General features: G+C 50.2%; 3 protein-coding genes across 3 annotated transcripts; all 3 read right to left on the reverse strand.

Moving 5' to 3' along the window:
* Positions 1–1349: 1349 nt before the first annotated feature.
* LOC146757544 (maestro heat-like repeat-containing protein family member 7) lies at positions 1350–4777 on the reverse strand. The gene is made up of 7 exons (XM_085520731.1): positions 4579–4777; positions 4283–4459; positions 3871–4026; positions 3618–3719; positions 3398–3500; positions 3100–3159; positions 1350–2833 (listed from the first exon to the last, which is right to left on the reverse strand). The coding sequence occupies exons 1-7, from the start codon at positions 4711–4713 to the stop codon at positions 2685–2687; spliced, it is 882 nt and encodes a 293-aa protein (XP_085376857.1). The 5' UTR covers positions 4714–4777; the 3' UTR covers positions 1350–2684.
* Positions 4719–8837, reverse strand: LOC146757545 (uncharacterized). Its single transcript, XM_085520724.1, has 12 exons — positions 8706–8837; positions 8261–8333; positions 8013–8133; positions 7748–7827; positions 7417–7542; positions 7067–7146; positions 6687–6798; positions 6287–6376; positions 5942–6046; positions 5606–5758; positions 5297–5448; positions 4719–5029 (listed from the first exon to the last, which is right to left on the reverse strand). The coding sequence occupies exons 3-12, from the start codon at positions 8113–8115 to the stop codon at positions 4810–4812; spliced, it is 1221 nt and encodes a 406-aa protein (XP_085376850.1). The 5' UTR covers positions 8116–8133; positions 8261–8333; positions 8706–8837; the 3' UTR covers positions 4719–4809.
* Positions 8838–18637: 9800 nt separating this feature from the next.
* Positions 18638–20173, reverse strand: LOC146757546 (rho GTPase-activating protein 32-like). Its single transcript, XM_085520752.1, has 3 exons — positions 20025–20173; positions 19617–19759; positions 18638–19141 (listed from the first exon to the last, which is right to left on the reverse strand). Exons 1-3 carry the CDS (start codon positions 20114–20116, stop codon positions 18939–18941), a joined length of 438 nt encoding a protein of 145 aa, XP_085376878.1. The 5' UTR covers positions 20117–20173; the 3' UTR covers positions 18638–18938.
* Positions 20174–21287: the final 1114 nt, after the last annotated feature.

Raw genomic sequence — 21287 nt, forward strand, 5'->3', positions numbered from 1 at the left:
TTGATCTCCCCAACTGGGCCGAAGTTATCCATGTTCCAGACTTTGATCACGCCTCCTTGGTACGCACTCAACAACATGGGGCAGCCAGGGATGAAGGCCAGGGTACAGACCCAATCTTTGTGTGCTCTTGGGATTTGCTGTAGGTACATGGCAGAGCAGAGATCACAATCAGCCTCATGCACTCAGCTGCAGGGCTGCAGATCATCCACTGCTGCCCCAGAGTCAATCCAAATCACCAAGCTGGACGCAAGACTTGGGGCCTGAATCCTCTTCTCAGAGAGTAACATAGCAACTGATGCTCCAAGCCTATGTCCCAAGGGGAAGTGGCAGTTCTGGGTGCCCTTCAGTACACACCATAGGCGCACAGAGCCACTTGGCACACACACTGCCAGATCCCCAGGCTGCCTTTCCAGGATAGCAGGACCTAGACCAGGTCCCTCAGCCTTCCTCCTTCCACACTTCCACATACCCTCGATCACAATTCCACATACCCTCTATTACACTTCCACATACCCTCAGTTACACTTTCTTATACCATCAGAACAGTTTGTCCCATTCAAACACCTTTAATACCATATAACGTTCCCTTAGCAATCCGTATTGTTCAGTTATAAACAAAAAGTTACTTTCTCTTTAACCCTTTTTCCTTTGTACATGATTCCACTATTTATACCCTCAATTAATGATTCATACTGCATGTGATGTTATGATGTGGAATATGGACAGCAACAGCACAAAACCATGACACAGTGTTACCGACCCAACAGGCTCCGACCTTAGAGCCGCTCAGGGCTTTGCTAGCAGATCTCAGCAAGGAGGCTCCCACCTCCGTCTTCGGCACTCCATGGGAAGATTGTCGGGGTCACTGAGCTGCAGCAATACAACAGGGCTGGCAAAAATGTTCTTGGTTGGTGTGAGAGAACCTGAGCTGGGGCTCATCCAAGGAGATTCAGCGATCACAGCTTCTAGTCCTGCACTTCACACATAGCTCCAGGCAACAGCAAATTAACTGTCCCTAAGCACTGCAAAAAGAGGATGGATCCAATTGGATGGCCCCTGAGATAGACAAAACTCAACACCCAACACAAAACACAGTCCTCTCACCTGCTGGTCAGCAAACAACAGAGCACAACACACACCAGAATCCAGGACTCGTGCAAAAAAAGAAGAAAAAGAAATTGCTAGATGGTGTTTCTCAGAAACACAGAAGCACAAGCCAACTGGAAGATAGCTGCAATTATTCTTGAAAACAATGTCCTTTGTTATCTTGATGTGGCCAGTGTTGAGCGAAGCAAACAAAGTCAACCCGATTTTCTTACATTCAGATTAATCTGCAAGGCACAAAGTAATAAAGGTATGATTTTTATTAATAAACTGAGTGTTAGCAGCTGTCAGAAGAATGAATGTGTCACACACAGAGGTAAACTCCCACAGCAAAACTAGATGTAACATTTCCTATCTGTGTTTCATCCTCACAGGAAAAGCCTTTCTTCGCAAGATCTCCTGGAAGAGAGATGGTAAGAGACATGAAAACTGAAGGATCCGAGCACAGCTCTCCAGTAGCTCCCTCTGTACGTAGATGGTCGCAGAGACAAAAGGTCAAGTCCACTTTTGGAGGGAGCTTGGTGATGTTTACCACTAACGTTACACCACCTTCAGGTAAGTCTGCTCGCTTTCACATCCTTACAAAAGTGCATGAAATGGATCAGCATCCGCTTCTTTGGTTGACTGTTGCTTTTACTCTGAGGTCAAGTGATACAGGCTTTGCTGGTGATCTTCTCTACTCTATTGCTGTGGGTTTTTAAAATTACTATTTTTCCGCTTCAAAACATGCAACTTTGGCACTGTTTTCCCATTTCCAACAATGCAGTGAAATCCCGGTCTCATTTGGATGACAATAAGATGAACCACACTGCATTCTGAAGAGTACAAAACATGCTTGCTCTCTCCTTGGTTCTTGTGCACGGGGACACTAACACCAATTCAGTTCAAAGGAGAAATTTCCTCCAGTGACTCTTGTCCCCATGTCTTCCTTCATCTTCCATTATTTTGTTGTTGTGTTGCTGTTATTAGTAGTATTAGAAACAGTATTGTTGTTAATGAAGAGTCTAATGTCATCAAAGAAAGTTTGCAGAATCCTTTCTAATCCGGTTTTGAATTGCAAACTCAAAAGCAAAGATCTTGAATTCTGGATTCCTGGCTCTCCAAGACATAGGCAAAGAAAATGTGTTTCTTTGTCTTTTTCCACATGACACTTATGTCCAGGCACACAGCACTATAAGCAAGCAGGAGCTTTGCTGCCCAGCATTCCGGCTTTGCAAAAGCTAGAATAAACCACAACTTTTCTGCTTGCTTGTTTAAGTTCCAAGAACTCATATGAGGAGTTACAATTTAGTCAGTGTAATTATGATCAGTTCTGCATCTGTGTGCACACGTGCTGCTCTCTAGTGGTCATATTCTCCAGATCTTCCTTCCAAAGGCTTTCAATTGTGCTTTTCAATTTAATTAATCGCTAACTACAGACCCAGTTCTAACCAGCTTGGTTCCTGTTCTTTCTTCCAAGATGTCTGTGCTCCAAGGCTCCCGCTGTTGTTCAGGGGGTCTGTCTTGCGTGACAGGAACACATGTCCCAGCAACGTTGCTGTACAGGTGTCCTAGCAACGTTAATGAACAAGAATTATCCCTCAGAAGGCTATGCAGGACCAGCGGAAAAGTGCTGGGAGCCTTCTCCGTGCTGGTGCCGCCTTCTGCCTTTGGTGTCTCAGCTTCTGGATGGTCTCAGATGCCATAGAACAGACTGTCAGATGGGGGTCATCTTCCAAAGGCTGAAGGGCTGCAACAGAAGGAAACAGAGCAGAGATGGGACCCCCAGTCTACAGAGAGCCACCAGCTTCCACTCTGGGCCTTGCCAGCCCCACTCCTTGCTTTTCCTGGCCAGGAGGAGCACGGGAGACTGACGGGTCAGTGGAAGACACTGCTCAGGACTGCCATGAATGCTCCTCTGCCCCTGCAGCATTTCCTTGCAGCAGGGCAAAGCACAGCTGCATGCTGCCCAGCTCTGCCCCCAGCCCCAACACACACAGCACTGCCCTCACTCACCACTGCAGAGTTCATTCAGCATCTCCTCACTCTGCTCCCTGGCGTGCTTCCCAATCAGCCCTAGGGAAAGAGCTCTGTCAGACACCCACTCCCCAACATGCTGCCAGAAGCTCAGACCCCAACCCCGCCAGCCCAGCTGCTTCCCCTTCCATGCTGCAGGCAGGGACGGCACCTGAGGGGGGACCTGAGCAAGGCACCCACTGTGGCTACCGGCATGGGCAGGCTGTACCTGGGGGCTTCAGGGCTGTGCCTTCCTGCCAGGGCAGGGCCCAAAGAGGGACGCAGGGGTTGGGCTCACCAATGAATCTGACAGCCTCGCATCGCAAGGAGGCCTGAGAATCCTCCAGGTATGGCAGGCTCTGCTGCAGGTACCCTTCCACTCCCTTTCTGTCCTGCTGCAGCTGAAGAAGAGAACAAGAGCATGGGGCTTGCAGAGCAGCCACAGCTGCTGCTGCAACCCCTCCTCCAGAATCCCCTTTCCCCCAGCAAAAAGGTGGGGGCTGTGAGATTGTCCTCACCAAACACTTCATGATCCCCACTGTGTTCTTCTGCTGGGTCTGCTGCTTGAGCTCCTTCCACTTCAGGAACTTTGCACAGGACACAAGGGCTTCCCCAGATGCCTGCAGAACAACAGATGCAGGGACATGGCACCACACACACAGACACACATCCCAGTGTCTGAATGCTTGCTGAACTTGCTCTCAATTGCACATCACAGCTGAACTGTCAGCACACCACTGCCTGCACACTGCTCAGCTCTGAAATTCGTACCTGTGCTACGCTCAGGGTCTCGTCACTCATGTGAAAGAGCAGAGGGTGCAGGGCCCTGCGCACGATCTTCTTCATGCTTCCCTTCTGAGACCACAGCACAGCATCCATCACATCCATGAAGAGGCGGATGGAACCTTCTCGCACTTCAGATGATGCCTGAGGGAGAACAGGAGGACCTCAGACCTCAGCAGCACACTCTCACTGCCCATGGTGAGCATGAGTGTAGGCTGAGCCCCAGCACAGGGGCCTGACATCACCAAGAACAACCAAGCTGCACTAGCAGGGACACGGCCAGCAGTGCTACAGAGCCCACAGGACATGTCATTCCTGAGAGCCCAGAGAAGGAAAGAAAGGAGAAGACGCTCCTGTCAAGCACCCACCCGCAGAGCTCAGCCTCCCACAACAGACTTACGTGATTAAAAAGAGGCAGGATCTTCTCAGCCAGCTCCAGAGCAAACGGACTGGCATGCCTCTTCCCCAGATGGTGCATTGCATTCCTGAAAATATTCAGCACCTTCACAGTAATGGCTGTGTTGGCAAACAGCAGGTTCTCCATGACGCCTGGAAGCAGGGCCCGGATTTCAATTGCCTGTACAAAACACACAATTTCCTTTCCATCAGGAGGACAGATGCCAAGGCACAGTGTTGCCCATTGCCCCAGCGCCAGGCTGTCAACATGAGGCCTTCGTTTGGCAAGGTCCTGCTCACCATCTCAGGTCTATCAGACAGCAGCACGAGACGTCTGAGCACCAGCCAGAGCACTGGCAGGCTTTCCACATTCAGAAGCTTCTGGAGCAGTGCTGGCTTACACAGCTCCTTCACCAGCTCTTCAGTGGGAGGCATCGCCTGAAACCAACACAGCAGTGAGAGGCAGGCAGAGGCAGCAGGACATCCTGCACCCTGCAGCTCCTGGCTGCTCTGGCAGCTCAAGGCAGGGCACTAGGGAGACACAGCCCAGCCTGAGCTACCAGTGCTCTGTAGGAGAGCACGGTGCATTGTCCAGTAACTCACAGTCAAGTGAAGGAGGCCCAACTCCTCTGTGCTGATGCTCAATATCTCACACAGCTGTTGGTCCTGTAGAACACTGCTGAGCTCATCCCAGATCCGCTTGGATGCTTCCAGCAGGGTCAGCACACTCTTCAGTATGTCCAGGGTAGTGCTATAAACAGAGAGCAATGCTGCGTCAGCAGGGCTGCCTTAGCCACAGCACCATGGCTCAGGCAGGAGCCTGATGGGGGGCTCTGGGCTGCCATGGTTGGTATTGGCTGCTGCAGCCCTGAGCTGCCCACCAGCACTGGAAAGCACAGTGGGATGGAGGGCCTGCTCCTTGGGATGTCCTGCAGCTTTCCTTGGCTCTGGCAGCCAGACCATTTCTGAGCCCTGCTCTTCACATGGAACAAATGTGTGGGGCTGTCTGGGCTGATACCTGTCATTCTGTGGGAGGTCGGTCAACACACTCCTCAGCACATCCCTGGGAAACTGGACGGTCAGCATATCCAGCACTGAGAGCAGGATCTGCTGAACTGATGTGCTCTGGATCTTCAGGTTGGCGTGGATGAATCCCAGAATCTCTGGCACCTGTTGTGAGAACACAGGGAGACTGCTGCTGCCACTGGACTGCAGCCATTTGCCTCCCAGGCTGTGTTATTACTGCCCTTCCCACAGCTCATTGCTGCCTTCAAATGGCTTCAGTTCCCAAGAGCTGTGGCGGGCAGGGTTGCCTCACTCTGCTTACATCCATCAGCCAGGTGCCAGGGTTTCTCCGAAGCACATCCAGCATAGTCTCAGCCCACTTCTTCTCATCAAAACCATAGTCCCCAATGATCTTCTCCAGGGTTACAAGGGCAATGTCTGTCCTCTGAGAAGGGGCAAGGTTTTTTCCAAGGGGCTGCAGTAAGAAGGAAAAAAGGAGGGAAGGCATGTTAAACAGAATGAGAGAATAGCATCTGGAGCAGGATGAGCACAGGCAAAAGGAAGGATAAAGACCCTCCCTTCATGTCAAAAGCATTCTGAGGGTTCACACCTGAGCCGCAGCTTTTCTCACAGGTACACAATTTTCATGTCTCCTTACCTGCTGCCAGAAACTGCTGGTCATGAAGCCACTAAGCTTCCAGATGCGCCCCAAAGCCCTCTCACACACAGCCTGTGTCTTGGAGATGCTGAAAGGCAGCAGCACCTGTGAGGAGAGGAGCTGCTGGTTAGCCTGGGAGCTGCTGATGCCCACTGCAGGTCTGCTGAGCTCCTAGCTGGAATCACAGCATCCATCCAGGCTTCCCCTGAGCTTAAGCCAAGCCCAACATGGGGCTACTGCCGCCAGGGTCCCTTGCTGGCTCCAACTACTGCCAGTGCCGTTTCCATGGAGTGGGATAAACTACTAGAAGGGAGCTGTGGGGGCAGAACTTCACAATAGACAGACCTCCAAGATTCCCTGCAGCCGACTCTTGACACTGGCAATGGGACAGACATCTAGCACAATCTGCAGCATGTCGTCCATAGCTTCCAGGGTCTGTAAAGAGAACAGTGGGTTGTGGAAGTCTTTCAGGGTTCCCTTTCATACCCAGTAGACTGCTGTGAACCCCTCTGGCTGCCAAGGAAGGATACCCACAGATCTGTGCACAGGGGCACCCTGCAAGGCTGCTGCACTCAGAGCAGGCTACAACACAGGGTGTTTGCCAAGCCCAAGGCAAGAGTGAGAGGGGTGAGGGCAAGCAAGGCTGCTACCTTGTCCCACAAACATCTTGATAGATCTCTGGACACAAGTAATGCAAGCGGCAGCCCAGAGGCATGGGGTCAACAGTAGATTGCCCAGTACATACCTGGTTGTAGAGGGAAATGTTCAAGGCCCTGGCTGGAGGAAGATAGAAGATGATGCTGCAGCACACCTTGAAGAGATGGAGTATTTCTTCCTCTGTAACTGCATTAACTGTGCTGCAATTAGAGAGACACTGATGCTAGGAGCGGTGCCTGGGTGCTGAGGCAGGGCTGGAACAGGTCCTCCCCTGGGCAAGGCTCCCTGAGAGGGATGGGGAGCCCTGCCAGGAGGTGCCTCCTCCCCTACGGGGCTGCTCTGGGTCAGAGGACAGTCCTGATGTCACCAGCTTTGGGGCGAGGGCCAAGACTTAGTGGGGAGCTGCATCAGGGCCACCAGGATGGTGCCTGGGGGATGTGCTGGCAAAAGCAGGGGCTGGGCAGGTACCTCAAGGCAGCAATGGTGTTCATGCAGCAGTATCTCAGGCCGGTGCTCAGCTGCTCCATGGGCTCCTCACGCAACAGAACCTGCAAAGCACAATCAGGATGGCACCTGGCAGCTGCCAGCACCCAGCAACAGCAAACCTGCCACCGGCCGCTAGGGCCTGAGTCGCCCCAGTGGCCCTTGACAAACACTGGCACACTGGTGCTGCTGTCCACCTCCACTGCTGAGCTCTCAGCAGCACCTGGAGTCCCATCTGGGGCACTTGGGTGTCTGTGCATCATTTCCCTGCCTCCCTCTCCCCCTGTCCTGTCCTTCTCACAGGGTGCAGCTACCTGGGTGCCATGTCCCCTCACCTCAATCTTCTTGCACTGATTTTTCAGCAAGCAGAAGATATCATGGCTCAGTGTGAGGCTCGTCTGTCCAGCCATGCTGCACAGTATACAAATGGAATTGAGGAACTGCAGCTTCTGCACCAGATCCTGGCAAGCACACAGAGACCGAGGAGTGTGAGTGGGGACAGCCATGGCCAGGGGGACCAGGCGTTGCGGGGTGTGGAGCAGCACAGGACAGCTGCAGGACAGCAGCAGCTCTGCCCGGCCATCAGCCCTCCTGCAGCCTGAAGGCAGAGCCAGAGGGACCGTCTGGAGATGCAGGTATAGCCACGATGGAGATGGCTGCTCTTACCATTTCCATGCTGATGGTGTTGGCTTGGATGAAGTCCACTGCCTCCTGTTCCACATCAGACAGAGGCAGCAATTCAGCATCTGAGCAAGGAGAGAGAGCAGTGCTATAGAGGGGCCAAAGGCAGGCGGGAGCAGAAGGAGCTCTGCCCTCTCCGGCCCTGGGCTCGCTCCCCTGGCACAGTCTGCCCGTGACAAGGGTTCCTGGTGTGGAGCAGGGGGCACTCGCTGCCCCAGCCCTGCCCACCCCGCTTTAGAACCTCACTCACCAGCATGCAGAGGCATCACCTCCGTAACTTGGTAGGGCTCTGCTGGAGATCTTCTGTCCTGGGGAGCCCCACTCTCCTCCCCGGCCATGCACGCGACGCCCATCACAGCAGCTGTGACGTGCTGGAACAGAACGGAAACACATTTCTGTTTTCTGTATTCACACAGCACAGTATGGGTACAATTCGTCAGAACTACCCTCGCATACCCTGCGGCAAAACCATGTGCGGGGACAAAACATGGCACGTACCTGGCAGTGAGATCACTTCAAGCTATCTGCAGCAGTTCCTTGTCGCTTTGCTCAGATGGAATGAGAGCAAAAGCTGCACCGAGGCAGTGGGCGGAGGGTGAGGAGAGGAGAGAGAAAGAGCAGGTCAGTGAGCAGGGCTAAGACATCCATGGAATAACACACACAGCACAACTGTCCCACCCACTTGCTGCAAGACATGCTGAGTCTCAGGCTACGTGATGCCTGTCCACCCAGCAACTTTACAATGCTTCCACTACTGAGCAAAGACAATGGAAGAAGCACGGGACAGGTGCCAACTTTACTGATACCCCCTTTGGAACGTGTGTACCAGGGGAAAATTACGTCTGATGGTCAAGAGTAAGCAATACGGTGCTGTGAGCTCAAACAGCCAGCAGTTCTCAACACCTCACTGCCCACCCATCCATCCCACGTCAGCTCAGCTTACCTACAAGCTGCTGCACACGACGGTGTGAAGAAAAAGGCAATAAAGGCAATAACTAAAGGCACTAACTAAAGGCACTAACTAAAGGTACTAACTAAAGGCACTAACTAACAACACTAACTAACAACCCTAACAACACTAACTAACAACACTAACACCACTAACTAACAACACTAACAACACTAACTAACAGCACTAACGGCACTAAAGGCACAAGACCAACAAGACAACCAACCACTCCGACCACTAGCTCACCCACAAAGGAACACAGAACGCACCGCTCCTCCCCTCATTCCAGCCGCTTATGACATCACCAACGGCCAACAGCCTGGTCCACCATGACCCCCCACAAGGCGGGGAGCCAAGACCACGTGGTCACATCTGATTCCAACACGGCACCACAACATTCCAGGACTCAGTGTGGGCTTGGAATTCTATCCTGGTGTGGCAGCGCAATGGGAGGTGTTAGGGCACAGCTGAAGAGCTGACAGACAACGGACGTTTCCAAAGGAGGGTGCCAGATTAACTCTCAGCATTCTCTTGCGGGGCTCTTAGGAATGCTTCAAACCCATTTTCACTGCCTAGCTCATTTCTAGAAAGTCCAGTTGAGAAATGCTCACTTTGTCTGGGGAACGCCTCTATGCATCATGAATGAAAAAAAAAATAAAATGGGCACGCGACCCTATGAAACTTACCTCTCTGCTCTTGCTGTCAGCCAGACACCTCAGATGAGCATGACGTGTCCCTGCTCCTGAATGAAGATTCACCCAAGTCTGTGTTCCTCTCTGCTCCATCTCTGGCTCTAAAAGAAACACAGACAGAGATGATTACAAGATCCTTTGTGCAGACGAAAGACAAGGGTGCACACGAATTCTGTTTAGCAAGAAATACTACATTCCCAATGGTAGTACTTGAATCCTCCTTTGGGGCTGGAGCTCAACAGGTCAACACATCAGAAATAACACAAAGTGCATCTGGAAGACGTGTCTCAAAGCCCAGAAAATCCAACACGGGAGGGGGCTGGACAGTGGACCACAAGTGTCCATTTCCATTGCAGCTCCCTGTAGAGAACAGCACCAATTAGCAGGCGTGAATCAATTCATTCACAAGCTGCACAATGACTCTGTTCTTTACATGATAAAGAAACACACAGAGATTCCTGACCAAAAAGTTGGGAGTTAATAACGACCAAAGAGGTTCCTGTTCCTACACCTCATCCTCTCACCCCAACTCCTGGGTGATGCCCACAGGCTTCAAGTCAGCTCTCAAATCCATTGAACTCCAGTCACAGAACTCCATCAAAAAGGATGTCACACATGTGACACTTACATACATTTTGCATCAGAAACAGTGATGCCAGCAGGAGCAGAGAGGTGACTGTCCCCCTGTACTCAGCACTGGTGAGGCCACAACTCTAATTCTGTGTCCAGTTTGTGCCCCTCACTGCAAAAAAGACACTGAGGCATTGGAACGTGTTCAAAGAAGGGCAACAAAGCTGGTGAGGGGTCTGGAGCTCAATGGGGCCATATGAGGAGAGGCTGCAGGAGATGGGAATGTCCAGCCTGGAGAAGAGGTGGCTCAGGGGAGACCTCATTGCTCTCTATAACTTCCTGAAGGGAGGTTGCAGTGAGCTGGTGCTTGGCCTCTTCTCTCGTGTCATTACTGATAGAACTAGAGGGAATGGTTCCAAGCTGCGGCAGGAGAGGTTCAGGCTGGACATTAGGAAATATTACTTCTCAGAAAGGGTGGCCAGGCACTGGAATGGACTGCCCAGGGAGGTGGTGGAGTCACCCACCCTGGGGGTGTTCAAGGAACGTCTGCAGAAATCCCTGCTGAAATCCTGACCTCTGCCACAGGTGGCTGAGTGACACAAAAGCTGTGTCCTTGGTTCCCGGCCTTACCTTCACATGCCGTTCATCTTGCTCTGCAGCTCCTGTTCTGAATAATCTTCTTATATTCCCATGTGATGTACCCTGAAATACATCATTTAGTGAGTCTGAACAAAACCTAAGACATTAATTGGAACTGTGAAGAAATGTTTTTTGCACTTTACTTGGAGGATGTTACATGCTATACCTTCTTTTCTCAATTGTAACACATGATTTTTTATAAAAAGAAACATAGCAAGTCAGCTCTTCAGTGTGCACATTGATGAAACTTGGTGAAATACAACTTTAGAAAAAGGTAATTTGAAAATTTAAATATTCTTATCAGAATCTCTGCTATTAGTTACCGTTCCCATGTTCTGATTTGATGATGATTCTCTCAGAGCTGTTTTGTCACTCCCCACCTCAAATGCACTTCAAGTGCTTTAGGAGCATCACTGGAATTTTGAATAAACTCGATATATTTTAGGAAAGCTGCTACAGATGCACGACTGCAGTACTTTGGAAAAATATAATCTTGATTGAATGCTGAACAGTGTTATTTAATTATAATCCAGGTAATTAAATTAATTAAACCAAGGGAATCACCTCCCAGTCAGTCAGCTCCCAGCACGGAAATCGCTTCCCTGCCAAGCAGATGCAACCAACACAAGCTGCTACATCACTCTAGGGCCCCACTGAGTCTTCCCAAGGGGTCTCCAAAGGCTTCCCTGTTGACTTCTGGGAACCTGGGAACACTCACATGGAAGCCAGTGCCCCCTAATGTGCCCCAGAGGTTTCTCAGGGCCCCGCAATTAGCTCTACAGACATCCAGACATGCCCCAGAGCAAGTATGTGTGCTGTAGGGAGCCCAAGAGACATTCCAGGGCACCCTAGTACTCCTCAGTGCGCTCAAGGGTTCTTCACCTGTCTCTAAATATGCCCTATTGGACTTTGTTTTCTCTTCTGGAGCCTTCCTTACTTCTCAGCTTTGCTTTCTCATGCCATTTATCTCGCTCCACAGCTACTGCTCAGAATATTCTTTCTTGCATTCCCACATTCCAACAGAATCACAGAATTGTAGGGGTTGGAAGGGACCTCTAGAGATCATTGAGTCCAACCCCCCTGCCAAAGCAGCTTCCCTACACCACGTTGCACAGGTAGGTGTCCAGGCGTGTCTTGAATATCTCCAGAGAAGGAGACTCCACCACCTCCCTGGGAAGCCTGTTCCAGTGCTCCGTCACCCTCACTGTAAAGAGGTTCTTGCACACATTCGTGCGGAACTTCCTATGCAGAAGTTTCACCCCATTACCCCTAGTCCTGTCCCCACGCACTACTGAAAAGAGACCAGCCGTGCCACTATGGCCCCCACACCTCAGGTATTTATAAACCTGGATCAAATCCCCTCTCAGCACCGCCAACGACAACCCTCTGCACTCTGCCAGTCAGACAGTTCTTGACCCAATTCACTGTACACTCATCTATTTCATGCTTCCTCAGCTTTGTTATAAGGATGTCATGGGGGACAATATCAAAAGCCTTTCTGAAATCAAGGTAGACTACATCTGCCACTCTCCCCCTATCCACCCAGCCAGTGACATCTTCATAAAAGGCCACCAGGTTGGTCAAGCACGACCTCCCCTTGGTGAACCCATGCTGAGTACTCCTGATAACCTGCTTTACTCCCAGTTCTCTGGAGATGGCATCCAGCACAAGCTGTTCCATCACATTCCCTGGGACAGAGGTGAGGCTGACTGGCCTATAGTTACCTGGGTCCTCCTTCTTGCCATTTTTTAAAGACCGGAGTGACACTGGTCATCCTCCAGTCTTCAGACACCTCCCCAGTTTCCAAGGCCTCTGAATGACTACAGAGAGTGGCTCAGCAATGACCTCCACCAGCTCTCTCAGCACCCGTGGATGCACCCCATCAGGTCCCATGGATTTATGGACCTTAATGTTTCCTAGGCACTCACGGACCACCTCTTCCCTGACTAAAGGGAAATCTCCCATTCCCCAGACTCTCTCATTAACCTCCAGGTTCTGGGATTCCTCAGGGAATGCCTTTTCACTAAAGACAGAAGCAAAGAAAGCATACAGTATTTCCGCCTTCTCAGCATCCTCTGTTACCAGGACCCCTTCCTCTGTTACCGACCCCTCCAACCCCCCCTTGTTTTTTGTTCATTAGCAAACTGCTAACATACTACAAAATAATAGCACTAATTACATAAGTAACATCATCATGCCAGCATCCCGACCACCTGCTTTAGAGATTTATCCTTCATTTTGTGTAACACTTAAAACACTGCAAAGAAACAAAGCAAGTGCAGAAACAGGACGCCACTTCCCTCAGGATTTTACAGTCTCATTCATGTCTGACAGATGGAGGCCCTGACAACAAGAGCTGTGTCTGTCCATAACAAGGACTCACCTCTGCAGGTGCAGGGGCAGCTCTCAGAGAAGCCTTCTTCATTTCTGCTTTCTTCTCTTTTTGTCTTTTGTCTGGGAGCTGGTGTCAATCTGCCTGAGGGAAGGGAGGCCCCTTCAGAGGGATCTAGAAAAGCTGGATCAACCTCACTGGGCTGAGGTGAATGGGATGAGGTTCAGTGAGGCCAAATGCCAGGTCCTGCACTTTGGCCACAATAACCCCATGCAGCGCTATAGGCCTGGGGCTGAGTGGCTGCAGGACTGTGCAGAGGAAATGGACCTGGGGCTGTTGGTCGATGCTCAGCTGAACATGAGCCAACAGTGTGCCCAGGTGGCCAAGAAGGCCAACGGCATCCTGGCCTGTATAAGAAATAGTGTGGCCAGCAGGAGCAGAGAGGTAATCATCCCCTTGGACTCAACACTGGAGAGGCTGTGCCTCAAGTCTTATGTTCAGTTTTGGGCTCCTCGCTACAAGAAAGTCATTGAGGCACTGGAACTTGTATGTGGAAGTCTGTCCCTTGAGCAGCTCCCATTCATCATCAGCTCCCATTCTGAACCCCACTGTGCAAAACTTCTAACTTCTACTGCAGATGGCTGCAGTCACCAAAGCTCAGCCCACTATCCAGGTATCAGCCTTCTCCCTTCTGTTTTCCATCTTAGCCCATAGTTTTGCTCCCAAAAATGGAACTGCACTCCAACAGTCAAAACACAAACTAATACATCACTTTCACTGCTCCTTCCTGCACCCCCAAATTAATGGTTACCTGACATCCCCTACAGCACAGCACCTGCTCACAAGTATCATTCAAACTCTATTCTTTCATACTTCTTGACAGAGGACAGTAAAAACTCCCTTCTGCATGGCACTAAGGACAGTCTGTCCCCATCACATCCCTCTGTGTGCTGAAAGCTGCCATTGGATCTCTTGCAGCCTGCTGGCTGCTGCTCACAAACACAGGGAACTGCACCACACTGATTCTAAAGAGAGAAAGGAAGAAATGCTGGTGGGAATGGGCACCCAAGGATTGCAGAGATGCTCCAGATTGTGCCAGAGATGGAATCTCAGAGTGCTGGGACATGATTGATCACTAAGGAAAACACTTGGAAGCACATTCAATCTGCAGAAGCTGTAATTACTGGGCACAGTCAGCTTTCCTATGGCTCAGCTGGAGTAGGAGGGTGCTCTCACACATCTGCTCAGGGGCTTCAGCTGAGACACTTGCACAATGCTGGGATCATTCTGATGGAAACTATGTCTTCAGATACCATGGTTAAATCCATCCAAAATGATCAAGCCGAGCCTTAGCTCTTGAGCAGCACTTCTTCCCCACCCTTCACTACTCCAAGCAGCTCCAACAAACTTCTCAGAAGAAATCCAGGCCAGCACAGACCTGGCAGACCAGAACCAAGTGCCGCTTGTGGGACGGCAGTGCCTACTCCTTGCTTCCACCCTGCTCCAGCAGGTTAAGGAGTCTGAGCCTCACTGGCCTTTGACAGCTCAAGACTTTCAGCACCTCATGCCAACATTTCTCACTAAGATACACCTCAGGCATTGAATTCTCTTCTCACTACCTCCTCCCAGTCCTCTCCTAGGAACAGAAACCATTCAGATTCTACAGCAAACTACAGCATCTGCACTGCAAGAGCACACTGAACCACCTGCAACAATGAAACATGGTTTTGGAGAGTGGGTTTGAAAACACACCTTTAGACAGCTGTCTCCCTGTAGCCAAAAGGAAACCAAGCAGCAAAAGAAGAGTCCAGCCTGAAACATGCCCATGCTACTAGCCCAGGTTTTTCACAGTGAATGTAAAATCCATCCTGCTCTTGAGGTAACAAATGACCAGTGGGTCTCCCCTTGCTCCACCCCTTCTCCTTCAAAGCCAGAAAAAGAAAGAAAAAACAAGCAGAAGAAACACAGACGTACCTTTCCACACACAGAGCAGAAAGTGGAACAGCAGTTGTCTCCTTCCTGAGACATGGTGGGGAGCATCCCAGAGGAAGCCCAAGTTCTTTGCTTCTCTCCACAGGGACTTCAAGCACTCTTGGCAAGAGCTGCTTTGGTTCTTTCTTCAACTGCTTCCATCACCAGAATCTCCTTTGGAAAAGGAACACTAAAGAAAGAATCAGCAAATGAGAAAGAATGAGCAATAACCACTTTCCCAGCTTTCTTCTGACATGCAATTAAGACTCACGACTTGGGCAAGGTCTTAAAATCAGCTGGTTACAAGAACTGTCCCAAAATATATCCAGCTTCTGTACAGCTGCCGTTATTTCTGTCAGTGAGTGTAATCACAGAATCATAGAATGGCCCGGGTTGGAAGGGACCTCAAGGATCATGAAGATCAATCACCTCCCTGTCCCTGCTGGCCATCCCCTCTTCTGATGGAGCCCAGGGGACCATTTGCTCTCTGAGCTGCAAGAGCACGCTGATGGCTCACGTTCTGTTTTTCATCCACCAGGACCCCCAGGTCCTTCTCTGCGGGGCTTCTCTTAAGGACTGCTCCTCCCAGTCTGTAGAAATGCCTGGGATTCCTCCAGCCCAAGTGCAAAACCTTGCACTTTGCTGTCTTGAACCTCATTAGATTCACCTAGGCCAACCTCTCGGTTGAGCTCCCTCTGAATGGCATCCCTTCCTTCCACTGCATCAGCCGCACCACTCAGCAAACAGCAGAGGGTGCACTCCATTGCATCATTGGTGTCACTGATAACCATGTTAAAAAGCACTGGTCCCAAGACAGACTCCTGGATGACACCACTTGTTATCAGCCTTCACCTGGACATCGAACCATGAATCACCACCCTCTGTCTGTGGCCTTTCAACCAATCCCTTATCCACCAGGTGGTCCACCTGTCAAATCCACATCCCTCCAGTTTAGAGATAAGGATGTGGTGGAGGGCCATGTCAAAGATCTTGCTCAAGTCCAGGTCAATGACATCAGTTTCCTTCCTTTTGTCCACAAATGCTGTCACTCCATCATAGAAGACCACCTGATTAGTTAGGCATGGCCTTCCCCTGCTAAAGCCACACTGACTGTCTTGGATCACATGCTCATTCCTTATGTGATCAAGCATGTCTTTGAGGTGTATCTGTTCTTCACCATCTTCATCACTGTTCCACATTTGAATCAAATAATCGGTGTTGCTGTCACCAAGAAAACCTCTTTGTCTTCTACTCCTGCTGCACTACTGTGCTTTCACCAGAAGCAAAGGGAGAGGCCACCTCCTAGATCCAAATTTTAAGAAACCAACACCCAGTAGGTGTCATCTGAAGTAAAATAGCAGAGAAATTAAGATGACTCTTCTGCATCCAGCTTGGATCACTCCCTCACTCAGGCACACCACCATCAGATCAAGGAGATGCTGCCTTCAGCTTAGAGACTGTATGGGAAATCACAGCTTGAACCTCTGATTAATCAGCTGAGGCAAGTGTTGGGTCAGCTGCGGGAGCACAGATGAGAGTAATCTAGCTGTGCTCCTGGAAGGGGTGGACCTCAACTCCACTTCCTCTGAGACCTCATTTAAGGGCTGACCACCACTGAGGCAGCATCTCTTGGAGACTGCCTCAGCTTTCTGGTCAAAACATCGACATTGGTGAGTTTTCCTTTGCTAACAACCTTTGAGTATTTACCTCCATCTTGGTTAACATCTTTATATTAGCCACCCTTACAGAGACCATAAGGGTTTGGGCTTCCAAACTCTCAGCAAGCATTTGGATCAGACAGCTTCCTGCTGGGGAGCCCCCTGCATCACTTCTACTTCTTCTGATACCGAACCCGCAGATGCTTCAGAGCTCATTAGCATGGACTTCCTTCCTCCCCTCAGCAGCTGCTCCTGCACTCACCTTCATTCCTACTCAGATACCGGCCGCTTCCAGCATCAGCTGACCTCAAGACACAGAAAGGAAAGGTGGGAGTCATGCAAACGCACAAGCCCAAGGCTGCATCACCACCACGTATGGCAGCCTCGGGAAGTCAGCTGCAACTACAGCCTTTGTCAGAATGGAAACAGGCACTATCAGTTAAGTGTGACCTCTGAACTCATTGCCACCATCAGAAATAGGCACTGAAATTGCTCACTTCACTGTAGCTGGTTACCTCCTTCTTTTGGAAAATGCGGACATGGAATTGAAGGACACCAGAAAATTGACATCTACTTCATTGTAGGTGGTTAAGCTTGGAAGCAGGACTTGAGCAAGACAAGCTTCTCAGCTCAGAATCACAGAATTATCAAGGTTGGAAAAGACCTAGAAGATCATCTGGTCCAACCATTACCAATACTTCCCGGCTTAATCATATTCCTCAGCACCACATCCAAACGTTTCTTGAACACTGCCATGATCGGTGACTCCACCACCTCCCTGGGCAGTGCATTCCAATGCCTGAATACCCTTTCCGACAAGTAATGTTTCGCAATGTCCAGCCTGAATTTTCCCTGGCGCAGCATAAAACCTTTCCCTCTAGTTCTATCAGTGATTACACAAGAGAAGAGGCCAAACCCCAGCTCACTACAACCTCCCTTCAGGAAGTTATAGAGAGTTATAAGGTCTCTCCTGAGCCTCCTCTTCTCCAAGCTGAACAATCCTAGTTCCCTCAGCTTCTCGTAAGGTTTGTGCTCCAGACCCCTCACTACCTTCGTAGCTGAAGACGTTCCAGAACCGCAAGGTTTTCTTGCATGGAGGGGCCCAAAACTGAATAGGTCAGAGCTCCTTCTTTCCATCATTGCTGTCACCTGGAAGGCTGTCCTTGGAACTGCAGTGACTCATGCATCCTAACTGCACTCCATTGATGGAAGCACAACGTGCATCATTGCAAATTGCTGGTGGGTTCCTGTGTTGGCGAGGGATGGATTCACCTGGAAAGAGTAGATACACAGCATTTAGCGTCAAACTTTCACTATCCAAGGAGGCAAAGGCTTGGTGCTGCCTGTCAAGCAGGTTTCAAGCAGCTTGCGAGACTCATTTGGGAAAGACAGGAGTCAACCAACGATGTCAGGCACGGGCTCGAACGCAGGAATACAGAAGGAGGCACAAGCCCACTAAAAGCATGAATTCTACCTGTGTTGCTGACAAGCACTGCTTTGAAAGCTGGATTTGCACCCTTACCTGCCAGGACCACGACTTCTGCTTCGGAAGGCTCCCTGGCACTGCTCTGCAGTTGGCATTTGGCCACAGGGGATGGTTTGCCCAGGCAGAAGCAGGAACGCCAACTGCCAGCTGCTGACTCTGCCCTCTTACTGGGAGAACTCAGTCTGGAGAGAGAAAACAGAGCATGCTGTCAGTCGTGGTGCAGGGTGAGTGATGAGCTGCACCGAGCCCTTGATGACAGTTGCCCATTCCTGGCACTGCCTGCTTTCTGCTGAAACACAGCTTAGAAACGCGCTCTGTTTCAAACAGCAGAGGACGCTTCCATTCCTACAGCTCAGCCCTCAAGTCCTGCTGGCTACATTCCTCTCAACCATGTCAATCAAGATGCAGAGCATGTGAGTAAAGTCTCCACAGCAGAACAGGACAGGAGCTGGCAGGCGTAACTGCTTTCTGAGGAATGGTGCAGCCATAAGGGAAGCTCAAAAGCATCTCTGACTCTTACGTTAACACCTCCTCGGCCTCAGCTCCCTGCCATCTTTAATTTGTAGTGCCTGCAAGTCTGACCAACAGCTCTGCTTACAGGAGAAGCACAATTGGTTTCAGGTGTGTGGCCCTGAAATCTGGAAAACCCCAGTGTTTCCAGGTACAGCCAACACAGACCAGGATAGACGTCAGTGTGGCTTTCTGCATCTCGTGACTGCCTGCCCAACCAGGAAGGAAATGCACCCTTGTGTGGCTCCACTGAGCCCGTAGGGCAACTGTGTGTAAGTTGAGTCGTTGGAGATGTAACGGACAAAAAGTAAACCAATAAAAATCACCCAAATAATGATGATGGGGGCTGGAAAGGGAATTCCTCTTTCTTTATCTTTCAGATGGAAAATCAATGATTGCATCCAAGTTCCTTAGTACAGCTGCGGGGCCTTCCTCCGCTTGTATCTTGCTGCTCTGTGTTGCAACAGGAGAGCTGCTCTGACCTCTCCTCTCAGCCTGTGCCTCCTGCACGGTGAGCAGCTTTGTGGATGGAGACACCCACACAGACTTGGGCCCAGGCAGAGAACTGTGCCCTGCAAGGGAAAAACACAGGTGAGACGGAGGAGGAAGCAGCAGCACAGCCATCCCAGTTCTGCATATCTCTCAGAATTGCTCATCCGAGCCACAGGAAGAAGAGGAGCTCAAAATAACTGTGTGCTCAGTGGTATGCTCGTGGCAAAGGACACAGCCACAATTAAGAGCAACTCACTGTATCGAAAAAGGCAAACAAAAAGCGTAGAAAAACTAGGGGGCAGGGATCTCAGAAAGCTTCACAGCTACACTTCAATCAAGCTTCACCTGCTTGCAAAAAATCTTAACAGCAGTGATAGTTTTCTCCATGTAAGGCTTGGACACTCTCATGACCCAGCAACGGGGCACAGTATTCTAACCTAAGCCCAGAAGCCTGCTGTCTCCTCGACAGTAATAGAATTTTCAAAGGTCTTGGAGAAGCCCTGGATTGGATGAAGCTGTCAGATCAACATCAAGCTAATGGAGGAAGCTGCTCACCTACTCCCTCTCCCAAGGCTGGTGTGGATTTGGAGCAGAAGAGGACATCTGCGTGGCTGATGAGGAATTCCACAACAGCTGACTGGGTCTGCAGCTCCATGCAGGCAGCTTCACTGGCGCAGGGAGATTGGCTCTGCTGGGATCTGAAGAAAAGGCAGATCTTACAAGTCATTTCCCCAAGATCATTTCCCCAAGTCTGAATTTCTGTAGCCAAAAACTGTCAAACTGGGCTCCGGAGATTTCCGCAGTGGGCAAACAGTGATGCCACTGATGAAATTATCCTGGATGATCAGGGACACAGCAGTCCCAGCTAAACAAGTGAGTAGAAACTGTCATCTAGAAATTGTTCCCCTGGGGTTGGAGGAGAGCAGAACTAAGCATCGTGTTGAAAAGGAAAAAGAAGTTTACCTTAAGAGGTTTGGAGCCCACACAATTGCTAAGTTCTTCGCGTCCATGTTTATCACCGAGCAGATCCCAGCCAGAGACACCAAGTGTCTCATTAAGTCCCATGGGGACAGTGCACTGGTGGTCAGCACTGAGGCAGACTTGATGCCTTCCAAGAGGTATCTGGGGAACACAGAATCACAGAATGACCCGGGTTGGAAGGGACCTCAAGGATCATGAAGCTCCACTCCCCCTGCCTGGTAGGGCCACCTATCTTCCACATTTATTAGACCTGTCTGTCCAGGGCCACATCTAACCTTGCCTTGAATACCTCTACAGATGGGGGATCCACAACGTCCCTGGGCAGCCTGTTCCAGGACCTCAGCACTCTCCTAGTAAAGAACTTCCCCTACCAACCAACGTAAATCTTCCCTCTTTCAACTTAAAACCATTTCCCCTTGTCCTGATATTATCAGCCCTTTCAAAGAGTTAACACCCCTCCTGATTATACACACAGCCCGTGCCATCAAGGCCAAGCTTCTATCTCTTCTTGATTCCTAGTTCCATGGCGTGCACAGCATGCTGTGCTGCATGCACAGCACAGCTGTTCTGCAGAGGAACAGGGGCACCCAGTGACCAACAGCAGCCATTGTCTGCAAATACACAGCAACTTCCCAGGATCTGCAGCAACAATCTCCCCACACACTCCACTTCACACAGACACTATGACCCTGAATAGACTCAAGCAGCAGACTTAAAACAAGTCAGAGTTTTAGATTCCAGGATATTTGAGGGTCTATAATGTGTGAAATTCAGTTACACAACAGTGCCGAGGTGCCTGCGTTTCAAGCAACTTTCAGATCACAACCATGTAAAATAAAAACAAATTCAGTGCAGAAATAGAAAGCCTGTACCTTAATACCCATGAGATTATCCATTTTTTACTGCGTTCTGACTAAGTTCTAAAATTTGCTCATCCCAGTTCACTTCAACAAGTTCCACCAGTTCACGCAACGCAGTTCTGAGATCCTGTGTATGTTAGGCAGATAGAATTGAGCAGTGCAGAAATAATCTCTGACAGCTTTAAGAGCTCCGTTCTGCTTACAAACTCTCAGTCCAAAACTATTCTCAGTTTTAAGGCAATGAACACCTGAAGCAGTTGGATCATCTGCCATTTGCCGCATTCTGCTTCTTGGCATCATGATTAGCACAAAGGGTTTTCTGCTGTCCTGCAGAGATGGACAAAGTCCTGCTTACAAATGGACCAAGTTTCAGTGTACAGCAGAG

The sequence above is a fragment of the Coturnix japonica genome, chromosome 20 (assembly GCF_054131305.1).
Source record: "Coturnix japonica strain WE chromosome 20, WE-NBRP24, whole genome shotgun sequence".
Classification (NCBI taxonomy): Eukaryota; Metazoa; Chordata; class Aves; order Galliformes; family Phasianidae; genus Coturnix; species Coturnix japonica.